Source organism: Bison bison, unplaced genomic scaffold (genome assembly GCF_000754665.1).
Source record: "Bison bison bison isolate TAMUID 2011002044 unplaced genomic scaffold, Bison_UMD1.0 scf7180017864043, whole genome shotgun sequence".
Lineage (NCBI taxonomy): Eukaryota > Metazoa > Chordata > Mammalia > Artiodactyla > Bovidae > Bison > Bison bison.
Window position 1 is genome coordinate 243,690 of NW_011494615.1, and position 12,537 is coordinate 256,226.

A 12,537-nucleotide genomic window follows, 5' to 3' on the forward strand; every position below is an offset into this window, starting at 1 on the left:
AGTCAAGGCTATGGTTTTTCCTGTGGTCATGTATGGATGTGAGAGTTGGACTGTGAAGAAGGCTGAGTGCCAAAGAATTGATGCTTTTGAACTGTGGTGTTGGAGAAGACTCTGAGAGTCCCTTGGACTGCAAGGAGATCCAACCAGTCCATTCTGAAGGAGATCAGCCCTGGGATGTCTTTGGAAGGAATGATGCTAAAGCTGAAACTCCAGTACTTTGGCTACCTCATGCGAAGAGTTGACTCATTGGAAAAGACTCTGATGCTGGGAGGGATTGGGGGCAGGAGGAAAAGGGGACAACAGAGGATGAGATGGTTGGATGGCATCACTGACTCCAGGGACGTGAGTCTGGGTGAATTCCGGGAGTTGGTGATGGACAGGGAGGCCTGGCATGCTGCGATTCATGGGGTCACAAAGAGTCGGACATGACTGAGTGACTGAACTGAACTGAACCGGCATATAAGGAAGGAGTATCCAGAGCAGCAGGGAGGACAGGAGAGAATAAGTTCAGTTACAGCCATCTTACAGAGTCTGGAATTTTATGATGGCCTGGACCCTGGTCAATGTTCCCTGAGCACTGGTCTGTATGGACTATCACTGCTTTAAAGCAGCAGGCCTTGCCAAGGTAGTAGAGGAACGACACTACTGCATGTAGCTGCCTTCCACATACTTAAGACCTAGACTGTGGCCTCAATACAAAGAACATTAAAAGCCACAAACTGAACAGCCTTTAGCTTTCTGGCAGATAAATGCTGATAGTACCTTTCTAATGCATTCAATTTTCAATACCTCAAACACACTCAGCTTTTGTAAATATCCAGCTCTAAAACTTTCAAGGGCCAACAAATACAATACTGTCCAAGTTCTTTTACTAGCATTAAAGGTCCTCCCCACTGAGCTTACTCTCCATTACTCACTGACTGTGCTTTAGTCACAAGTGTTTGCCTTTTCCCCATTTATTGTCCTTCATACTGCAACTACAATTCCACAGTCTACTTCTATTCCTCCACCCACCGTTTCCTTTTCTGGAATATTCTTCCAGTTTACTTACACGCTAGTCATCCTTCAAAGTTCACACATTCAAGCCCCAGTCCCAAGAAGCCTACTTTGAAATAGCTCACTCACTATGGTATCTACCTGGATTTCCACTCAAAGGACTTCTCACAGACTGCTTTCTACACCTATTCCTTTGACCTAATCAGATTATAAATTACTTCAGGGAAGGAACTGAGTCTAATTTCTGAGTCCAGCACAGCACCAGGCACAATATACATGTCCAGTATTTGGTGACCCTGACTCTCATTTCTATTTTTAAAATACTCAATACTCAATTTTTCTCAAAAGTCTTAAGATTTGTTTTAGACAAAATGCCACAAAGATCACACAATGTTTTTTAAGGATGTCTAAAACTGGATTACGTAGCTTTAAGCTGAGCCATAACCTAAACAGACGTCTGAGTTTAGAAGCGCATTTCTTTTATATTGGATATGATCATATGTGGACAGCTCCTTGGAGCATGAAAAGTTAGAGAGACTCTCTAAAGAGGGGAAATTAGCCCAAACTGGCAGACACTTCCTGGGCTGCCTTTCTATAAACTACATGAAGATTAATTTAATACATGAGAACCTGAATTTTTTTAGTCTTCTGTATTATTCTTTGAAATGACACAGAGTAAGAATCAAACAATATATGTTGTATATTAAAAATAATAATGTCTGTATTATGAAAATCTTAATAGTTAAATCAGTTGTCACTATTGTTTTCTTATGGTACTGAATAAAGAATAGCAGAATAATCTTTTTAAAATCTTCTATATCGTCTGATAGTTATCATTACCATTTACCAAGATTCTGGTTTCTACATACTAATCAGAAAGAGATAATTTCTTACACAAGTAGGGCAGAGTCTGCCTCTTTCCGCACAATGCATATCATAGGAATTTTTAAAGTAATAACTCACACTTTATATGTGTTTCCTCATTAATCACTACTACTGTTATCCTCTTTTTACAAAGGAAGAAAGTGAAGCTCAAAGTCATGGTTAGTATATGGCCAAGCTGGGACTAGCACTGGTCTGCCTGACTCCAAATCCCATTCTCTAGAAATTAGTAAACAAACTTAACACTATTTTGATTCAAAGAATACGCCATGGTCATTGCTGCAGTTAGCCTTTGTATTTCCAGAATTAAGGAACTTGATGACTTCTGCATTACCTATGAATATGGCTTTCATTTTCAAATCTCACGTTCTCTTATTTTCTTAAATATTTATGTAGCTGCACTGGGCCTTAGATGCTGCATATGGGATCTAGTTCCCTGACCAGGTAGTGAACCCAGGTCCCCTGCTTTGGGAGCACAGACTCTAAGCCACTGGACCACCAGATAAGTCCCTCTTTTACTGTTTTAATTACCCTAAATCAACTTCTGATCTTCCGACTTAACTTTAAAGCCCTTTGTATCCACTGTTGCTTCTTTTAACATTACCAAGGCCCTCCAGAGCTCAAAGACAGTGTTCAGGGAGATATCGCCACGAACCTGACAAAACACGTGCCAGCAAGGAGCTGAAAGCACTCCACACGACCAAGGTAAGGAGTTTTTATCCTACTCAGAATGAATGTTGCCTGAAGTCAAAGTGAAAGCCGCTCAGTCGTTTCCGACTTTTGCGACCCCATGGACTATACAATCCATGGAATTCTCCAGGCCAGAATACTGGAGTGGGTAGCCTTTCCCTTCTCCAGAGGATCTTCCCAACCCAGGGACTGAACCCAGGTCTCCCGCATTGTGGGCAGATTCTTTACCAGATGAGCCACAAGGGAATGTTTCCTACTTGTGTCTGAATTATGAGACAAAAGACTTTCAAGATCCTGAGCCTATGACACTGAGCTTCTACCTGTGGGTTAGAGCACTTGGCAGTCTGCCTCGTTTCACGGTTATAGCCAGAGATTTTAGTTTAGTTAGCAAACAGTCCTCATGGCAGTGCTTGATGCTTTGCGCCAATTCGCCAGGTAGTTACCGAGTGATCTACTAACAAATTACGGGTTCTGTCCCAGGAAGTTCACCGTTACAAGGTGCCTGTGCCTTCTTTCCTCAGGCAAACCACGCCGGTCAGTATGGAGTCACCCGTGCTTGTAATGAATGGCTGTCTCCGACTACAGTGTAAGCGCCAAGCTCAGAGGCCCATAGCGCCTGTTCGCGGCCGGTAAGTGCCAGGGCATGAGAGTGGATCCAGCGCCCTAAAGCCGCCGGCGGCCCCTCCTCACCCGCAGCCGAGACTCAAGGACCCGCCGCGGTTTAACCCTCTCAGCTTCAGCCCCGCCCTGCTGCGTTCGCGGATGCTCGCTGCCGCCACCTCCCAAGAGGAAAACAGCGAAGCTACTGTCAAGTTCCGCACGGCCAAGGGCCGAGAAGCACCCTCGAACGTCCTCCGCCATTCCTAAGAAGCCGACTTCTCACCTCTGATGCAATCCGTACGTAAGAGCCAGTGACGAGAAGTCACCGCCCGCGCACGTCGCCCCAGCCAATCCGGGGCTCTCTCTGGGCCACCCCACCCATTGCGTACACGCACGCACGCACCCATCCACCCGCCCCGACCCTCGCGTGCCCGTTGCTGGTTTCTGATTGGCTGAGGCCGGACGTAGGCGGGACCTGGAGAAGCCGGCTGGACGGCGGGTGCGGGAGTGGGGTCAGAATACGGTAGGAACCTGAAACGTCTTGAAGTTGTCTGTAAGTGATGCAGACGGGCTTTGGGGGTCGAGTGATTCCGAGCGGTGGAGTGGGGAGAAGAGAGGCCGCGTCGAGAGCACCTTGGGAGGGTTGGCGCCGCGGGACTGGGAGAGGGGGCTGATGCCTGGGCTGAAAGGGGCGAAGTCTGGTTGGCGGGGCTCAGGCCTCATTTCGTGGTGCCGGTGAGGGCTGGTGAGAGCGTACGGAACCTATGGGGGGATGCAGAAAAGGTTTGTAGAGCGAATCGCGGCTGAGCTGGAAGGCTCGGGGATGTATCTGGGGAGGCACCGGGCTGGAGCCGACTTCGCGGAGCCCGTTGTCCCGAGCGTGTCCGGGACTTCTTTGAGAGCGGGTGGGTGAGGAGGGATTGGGAGGGCGTGCGGTCCGGCCATGGAGTCCTGACAAGGTCACAGGAAGGGAAAGGGGAGGAAGGTTGAAGGGTTGAGGGGAGGGCGTAAAACTACACGACCTTCCCGCCATCGGCTTCGTGTTCTCCCCGGGCCGGTATTCTGTTCCACCTTTGGCGACTCTCTTCCGCCTCAGGAAGGTAAGGACCAGGGCCTGTATCAAGCGCCTCTGACAGAATTTACATTTCTTCCTCAAAAGTAAACCTGCCAAGTTAGAGATTACAAAACATAGCACAGGATTAGAATTGGGAGCAGTCGAAATGATTCGGCAGGTTTATTCGCCTGTTTTACCGGTGCGGGAATCAATTATTCCCCTCTTCTGGGTAATCCCTATGGATGGAATCTATGCTTCCAGAAGTGCCTGGGATGAAAAGTTGTGATGTATAAGTGGTACCAGGCCCCAGCATGACAATCGTATTTGAGTTTTGTACATCAGTGGTTCTCTTGATTCCCTGTGCACCAGAATCTCTTGAACGGATCTTCTTAAAATATAGATTCCTTGGGACCTGCCCCAGACCATCTGAATCAGAATCTCCTGGGGTGGGGACTTGGCAGCCGTTTAAAACGGGCTGACAGTGACGGGTTCAAAATGAAAATTGAAATCCATTGTTAGAAGCTCCTGTGACAAAAATGACGAGCTGTGAAGATCCTTAAATCTTTTTACATCACGTGATGCGGAGCGGCTCCTGTTACCTTAGGCCTCTGCTAGGTGCACTTGGAAAGGTCTTCAGTAGTATCTTAGTTTACAGACTAATTCGTGTTATCTGGTTTTAGGTGCCTCCTTTTGTACATGTTCAACTTTCTGGCAGATCTGGGTCAGTTGCTGTGGGTGGATAAGAAAATGATAAAGGAAGTCCAGAAGTGATGCTAGGGGAAAAAATATTCAAATTACAGCTGAAATTGTTAGATGAATTACGTCACTGGGGAAGAAGATTCCATTTAACTTTGGGCATGACAGACATTTTTCACAATTCAAAGGAGGAGATGCAGGCTTCTGTTAAGAAATGGATTTTCCATTTTTTCAGATAAAATGTACACCAGCATAATAAGACAAATGATCTGGCAATATATTGTCAATCAAAAGAACCCACAACTGTTTATTAGGAGAGCTGGGTTCTAATCCTGCCCTGTCAGAGATTCCTGTTGTTGAGCAGTTTATTGCACCCTTCATAAGCTTTCTTTTTCCATCTGTAAAATAAGGCTACTGGCATGGATTGAACCTTGGGGTTTTATTCTCAAGTGACTTATACTTATTGACCCTGATACTTTAAAAGTTAACCATTTTTTATTTAGATGGCTGTAAATCATGAATACTTGGGGAAACTTCTAGGTGATCAGGAAGAGAATTATTAAAATCTTACACTCAGGGAGTTTTATAGATATATGTCATGATAGAAATAGAATTTGAACCATAGAATAACAAATTAACTTTGTGATGTGTTGGACTTTTGATATTCCCCTTTCTTTTATGCTGAAATGTGCACACATGGTGTTCTGTATCAGAGACAAATTATCCTTAGTCACTTAAGACAAATAATGACTACATGATTCCTTCATACCTTGATTCTTACCCCAGGGACTACTTTCTGAAAGCCAGGTCAAATGGCCTATCCATACAAACTGCTGCAAGGAAGGAGAAGCGAACTTTTGCTACCCTGATCTGTTGGAAAATTAGTTATCTAGAAATTAGGACAAAGGAAGAAAACATGCTTTTGTATCTGCAAAAGGAGGTGCTAGTTTTTAAAAATGGATTGTCATATATAGTGGTTTTTTTTCTTGGGGTCGCAAGGATCCAAAACCTACTCAGGTTATCATGTGTTCTTTCATTGAGCAATGTAAGAATTAAAAGAGAAATTAGCACTTATGTAGATACAGCTTGATATTTTTCTTACTGATGAAACTCTACAAATGTGTGTAATTGTTATTTTTCACTAAATTTTCCTAATTGCCTGAGAATAATTTTAATAGTTGAATAAATATTGAAGTAATATTTTTCAACAAACAATAAGTTTAATTAGAATGTGGGATTGGTGAGGAAGGTAGAAGAAGGAATTGTGGTAAAATAGGAAAGATTTTGAAATGTTTGCCTTTGGGAAGTTTAGATTGATTATGAAGGGAACTAATAAATATACTGGCCTAAAATAGTTTAATCTTACCATCTAGTCGATTTATGTAATATCTTGGGGTTTGTTTGTTTGGGCTTTTTTGGCTGTACCACGCAGCATGTGGGATCTTAGTTCCCAGACCAGGGTCCGGGCCCCCTGCAGTAGAAGCCTAGCGACTTAACTGCTGGACCACCAGGGAAGTCCTCATTTATGTAGTATGTTGAAAGCCAAGCTCAAATATTTCTCTGAAATTTCCCAAACTTTATCTAAAAGATGCCACACTCTAAATTCTGTCTGTTATGCTCTTTGCAAAGTATACATACTCTGGCATGTTTTTAAAAGAATTTAATTTCTGAAACATTATTTCAGTGTTTACATTTTAATCTCTTGAAATATATAATGAGCATCCTGAACCTTGAGCTTGTTGAACCTTGTATATAATAAAAGCTCAGACAAAGTAGGGGTTCATTTAGTTAGCAAGTAATGGAGCACAAGAAAGAAGAGAAAGTCAAAGTGAGAGTCGCTCAGTCGTGTCCAACTCTTTACAACCCCATGGACTAACTATACAGTCCATGGACTTCTCCAGGCTAGAATGCTGGAGTGGGTAGCCTTTCCCTTCTCCAGGGGATCTTCCTAAGCCAGGGATCGAACCCAGGTCTCCCTCATTGCAGGCAGATTCTTTACCAGCTGAGCCACCAGGGAAGCCCTAGTTCTAATTGATTCTATCTGTGTGATACTGTACAGCTCATCTGGATTAAGCTCTTCTCTGTCAGATGACAGAACTGTACTCTTCCCAGTGAGGATGGAGGCTTTGAGGGACAATTTCACTTTTCAAACTAAACCCTACGCCTCACGTCTAGAGTTGGATTTTCTTTGAGAACCTTGATTACTATTAAACCCCTTGAATAGCAAAGTGTTGAATGAGAGCCATTTATTACTGGAGGGAGTGTGATGCACATGAAAAATTCATAAGCTAAGACTATACAGATAATGGGATTGGCAGTTAACTTTTTGATGTCATCTGTAAATGACATCAGAGAAGGCAATGGCAAGCCACTCCAGTACTCTTGCCTAGAAAATCCCATGGATGGAGGAGCCTGGTAGGCTGCAGTCCATAGGGTCGCTACAAGTCGGACGTGACTGAGCGACTTCACTTTCACTTTTCACTTTCACACAATGGAGAAGGCAATGGCAACCCACTCCAGTGTTCTTGCCTGGAGAATCCCAGGGACGGCAGAGCCTGGTGGGCTGCCGTCTATGGGGTTGCACAGAGTCAGACACGACTGAAGCGACTTAGCAGCAGCAGTAAATGACATCTGACTGATATCAATTACAACAGTGTATTGTAATTAACATCAGTCAGAGATACTTGTGCACTTATATGCTATGTGTGACTCCCTTTTTTCAATCTGCGGGTGAAGTTTATCATCTGTGCAGATCAGTCAGAACGAAGTATGTAGTGACCATGACTAAGGTGAAATTGAATTATTACTTTACTGTGATGAAATGCCTATTAGCTTCCTGTGTTACCAAAAAAAAAGACAGAAAAGGGAGAATGGAGCCTTGGTCCCTTTGTTATGGAAATTAATCTTTTTTTCACCCTGCCCTGTTATTCATATAATCTGGCTAGTATCTTGGCTTTTTTTTGTATTACTTAAAGGAATAATCTTATTAAAAAAGTATGCTTTTAACTGCAGAACCTCATGGAAATTCTGTTTCAGGAAGAGTCTTCAATCACTATGTCAAGCGACACAGATATTTCTCTTTCTTCATATGATGAAGATCAGGGATCTAAACTTATCCGAAAAGCTAGAGAGGCACCATTTGTCCCCATTGGTAAGTTTGACTTTGATGGTCTAATAAGCTTTAACACAGTAGAAGTGTGGGCAGCTTGTTTCATTCATCAAGCATTTCCTGATGAAGCATTTATTTTTTAATATTTTTTCATATGTTGAAATATGCTTAGATTGGTATAAGTCTTGTAAAAATTCTTCTCCGAATTCAGACATCGTATTTTATTGACTTATTTCAGTGAATGTGTTGTGACCCCAAGACGACCATCAGTTTCAGTGATTTGCTACAAGGACTCACAAGACTCAAGAGTTGTTATAAACTCACAGTTGTGGTTTATTACAGTCTCTGCTGCATTCCCTTAACTGATTTCCTTCAGGGATGGAAGTAGAACAGAGAAGAGTTCCCCTAGCACTCTTAAAGGAATTTATTTACTGGCTTCACAAGCCCATACTTCAAAGATGATCTTGATTTTCTAGATCTGCTATTGCTTGCTACCAATTTTGAGTTTTTAATTCTGAATCGGGGTGGGGATTAAAACCTCAGTTCATATGCTAGCTGGGTAATGGTCTCCTAAAGCATCCTTATAAAAAATAGAACATCGATTGATAATAAACTCATCTTGATTCCCTGCCCCAATGTATCTGACATAACTTGTGACTATTTCTTTTACAGGAATGGCAGGTTTTGCAGCAATTGTTGCATATGGATTATATAGATTGAAGAGCAGGGGACATACTAAAATGTCTGTTCACCTGATCCACATGCGTGTGGCAGCCCAAGGCTTTGTTGTGGGAGCAATGACTCTTGGTAGGTTCCTACAGGACATTTTCAAATTTTTGGTTCCCCATGAATGGATTTCTTTGTAAGTAAAACAAGGTAGATACTTTTAACTGACTTTGAAGCAGTTTGCAAATATCACTACTCATTTTCACCTAAAAACTGAATGAATAAAAATAGTTCAAGTAGTGGTATAGTTTTACTCTATGATGAATAATCTTACTAAGGTTTTAAAGAGAGAAAAGATAGTAATGCCCATTATAATGTCATTGAGTCTATATATGCAAATAGGGTTGGTAGTAAGATCCATCATCTGGAAGAGACATGATGGCTGTTTTATTGAGTTTTTCAAGGTGGAAAAGATACTACATGCTTTTGTAGGCTTTATAATTCATTGACATTATCTGCTTTATATAGCAAGATTGAGTCCTTTTAAAGTTGCCAGATAAATATTGATATTTTAGCCATCTGAGCTAATCATACTAGTCTTGAAAATACTTCGGAAACTGTGTAAAAAGAATTTTAGAAATTTGAATTATTTAAGAAAGCAAGAATGTAAGCAGCCTAGGGTCTTGTTTTCCTTTTAAGCATCATATGCTAGTAAGAGTGCTACTTTTAGCTGTTTTATGAATAGTTTTTAATTTTCTAATACTGAAGAAAAATTTTAAATGCTTAACTAGCATTCTTTCTCTTTAGGTATGGGCTATTCCCTGTATCAAGAATTCTGGGGGAAACCTAAACCTTAGAAGAGGAGATGCTGTCTTGGTCGTCTTGGTGGTGCTTGCTTTAGTTAGACATCTCATATTGAGGTTATATGTTTATGCTGAAAATAAATTGTTTGGGTCAGACAAGAACATGGTAATTTGAAAATTGGCCTCCTTTCTTGCAGGCTTGATTTGCCTGGTGACCAAGTTACTGGTGACTAGTTCACTAGCTAGGTCATTCAGGGGAGTCAGACCAGCACAAAAGAAACATGTCACTTTTAAATACACTTGATAGTGGTACCTGTCCACCTTCTTAAACTCTTCTGTTGAAATTAGTTCTAAAGAAGACAACATGGCAATCCTGAAAATGCTCCCAGTTGCTGCAGAATATCATATGCTTTTGATGTAATGTAGGAATCCTATTTACCCCAGTTAATGTAACTTTCTGACGGCCTTGTGGACTGAGTACTGTTTTAAGGGCTGGTTGGCTCTTGAGGAACCCTTTCAGAACAGTGCATGGAATACAACATTATAAACCTCCCTGCAAGTCTGTGTGTGTTTTTAAACCAAAACTAAAAAGCTGGTAACAGAGCCACTTTGAAGTAGTATTTATTTTAGAATCATAAACATGAGAGTAACTTAACTTGTGGATCCCTTTTAGCTCTTTAGTAATTGCAGAATTATATTTTGCTGCTGTTATATTAGAATAATTTTAAATTATTTTGAAACATGTATTTTAAGTGCTAATGCAAAGGTAAATGAAAAACACTTTTTAAATGTGTGCAGTATGTTTATTTTCTCCAAAAGTATCATCAACTAAATAAAATCCCTACAATGGAAGTCATTGATGAGCAAGCTGGTTTGGTCAGACATTATACAAACTTTGGTATATCACAGAATGCTTTGTTGTACTTGTGAATTCTCGTCTAACCTGAATTTACATTCCATGGTGATAACATGGTAAATGTAGTGTTATTAAAGTAAATGAACACATCAAATGTCTTGTATTTATTTCAATTTGGGAAAAACCATCGTTCTTTGAAGTAGCATAAGTAGTTCCAAGAAAAGAGGGAATAACAGCTAAAAATTTATTGGGTATTACTGTGTGCCACATACTTTCATGTATAAAATCATTTAAATTTCCTAACAACCCTAAGAACTGTGATCCTTGTTTCGTGGAGAAGGACACTGAGATACAGTTTTAAGTAATTAACCCAAGGTCACGTAGGTAGAGAAAGCTGTGTTTGGGACTGAAACCTGGGCAGTCGTGCAGTAAAGCCAACAGGTGTTAGAGACTTGAAATGTTGGTCTTTGTGAAATTAATGCTGGAGAGGCAGCAGTTGTCATAAATTAGTACTATTGGACAAGAGGGTACAACATGGTCTTGACTTACCACTCCGTTGACTATATAACCTGGCCCAAATCAGGGTTTTCTCAATTTTCTCCTAGTTAGAAATGAGAGATTGGACTAGGTAATTACTACAGTCCTATCTAGCTTAGAGATCATGATATGGGTCCATGGGAAATGTGCTTTAAAAATAAAAGCTATGCAGAAGGAAATGGCAACCCACTCCAATATTCTTGCCTGGGAAATCCAGGGACAGAGGAGCCTGGCGTGCTACAGTCCATGGGAGGTGGGGGGTGTCACAAAGAGTCCGACACGACTCAGCAACTAAACAATAACAACAAAATTGAGAGAACTGAGATGTGGAGAGTTTGTCACTTTCATATAGTTCATGGGCTTTATTTTTTGGTTTGGGGGAATACTTGATTTCACTATATAGAACCATTTTTTTGTTGGAGTATTTAATATTTATAGATCATTGCAAATAGAAAAGATCACTTAAAAGCTGTTTACTGTGTGCTTGTTTTGTACTCAGATTTGAAAATAAACAAGGAAAAAAATAAATGCTATTACTAGGAACTCTTCTCAGCCTCCAGTAGACACAGGAGTTGCTCGTAGGCAGTCCTAACAGTAATTTCATTAAGGATAAGCCTTCTACAGAAAAATTTGAGAACAAGTTTCAGAAACTTTCTAATGGATGAGTACATTATTGATTTTGTTAAATGAATACTAATTTGAGAGAAATTGAGCTAGACAAATGCCAGAGGACAGAAGAACAGGAGCAAAATGTTGAGACTAGTGAGTACTGAGTAATAAGGAGAAAATGAGTAAAGAAGAACAGAGTGATAAATTAGGACAGATGAACCTTCCCTGAAGAAGACAGCAATAAATTAGGGTGGATGAATAGGCTGATATTCAGATTATGAAAGTTATTAAAAGTGGCTCAAGGGGATGTGATACTACTGTTTATTGAGCCAGACCTGGGTTCATGGTTTTGCCACTTACTAGCTATGGTTTCCTCATCTGTAAAGTGGGGACAGTGTCAGTGGCCTAGGTTGTTGGGAAGATTAAATGCAGTAGTGAATGTGGCAGGCTTAGCATAGCACCTGATACATTGGTAACCTCTGAATGCTTGCTGTTCAGCTCAGTTCAGTCGCTGTTGTGTCCGACTCTGCGACCCCATGAATCGCCGCACACCAGGCCTCCCTGTCCATCACCAACTCCCGGAGTTCACTCAGACTCACGTCCATCGAGTCGGTGATGCCATCCAGCCATCTCATCCTCTGACATCCCCTTCTCCTCCTGCCCCCAATCCCTCCCAGCATCAGAGTCTTTTCCAGTGAGTCAACTCTTCACATGAGGTGGCCAAAGTACTGGAGTTTCAGCTTTAGCATCATTCCTTCCAAAGAAATCCCAGGGCTGATCTTCAGAAGGGACTGGTTGGATCTTGTAGTCCAAGGGACCCTGAAGAGTCTTCTCCAACACCACAGTTCAAAAGCATCAATTCTTTGGCACTCAGCCTTCTTCACAGTCCAACTCTCACATCCATACATGACCACAGGAAAAACCATAGCCTTGACTAGACGGACCTTTGTGGGCAAAGTAATGTCTCTGCTTTTGAATATGCTATCTAGGTTGGTCATAACTTTCCTTCCAAGGAGTAAGCGTCTTTTAATTTCATGGC

General features: G+C 41.7%; 2 protein-coding genes across 5 annotated transcripts in view; one reads left to right on the top strand and one right to left on the bottom strand.

Annotated features, from left to right (window-relative positions):
• Positions 1 to 12,537, bottom strand: part of ACKR2 (atypical chemokine receptor 2) — a 75,222-nt gene that overhangs the window by 53,110 nt on the left and 9,575 nt on the right. Inside the window, exon 1 of one of the 4 annotated variants that reach the window (XM_010835436.1) lies at positions 3,259 to 3,438. The exons of 1 other annotated variant lie outside the window; for it this stretch is intronic. The gene's annotated coding sequence lies outside the window, so the exon portion shown is untranslated. Of the gene's footprint in view, positions 1 to 2,888; positions 3,439 to 12,537 lie in introns of those variants that run through there. 2 more of the 4 variants (XM_010835435.1, XM_010835434.1) reach the window with 2 other exon arrangements.
• HIGD1A (HIG1 hypoxia inducible domain family, member 1A) lies at positions 3,639 to 10,506 on the top strand. The gene is made up of 4 exons (XM_010835432.1): positions 3,639 to 3,721; positions 7,955 to 8,069; positions 8,700 to 8,834; positions 9,501 to 10,506. Exons 2-4 carry the CDS (start codon positions 7,973 to 7,975, stop codon positions 9,548 to 9,550), a joined length of 282 nt encoding a protein of 93 aa, XP_010833734.1. The 5' UTR covers positions 3,639 to 3,721; positions 7,955 to 7,972; the 3' UTR covers positions 9,551 to 10,506.

Coding starts and splice junctions, on each gene's coding strand:
- HIGD1A (XM_010835432.1), top strand. CDS start 7,973: ATGTCAAGCGACACAGATATTTCTCTTTCTTCATATGATGAAGATCAG. Junction 8,070..8,699: donor GGCACCATTTGTCCCCATTG/GTAAGTTTGACT, acceptor TTTCTTTTACAG/GAATGGCAGGTTTTGCAGCA. Junction 8,835..9,500: donor TGTGGGAGCAATGACTCTTG/GTAGGTTCCTAC, acceptor CTTTCTCTTTAG/GTATGGGCTATTCCCTGTAT.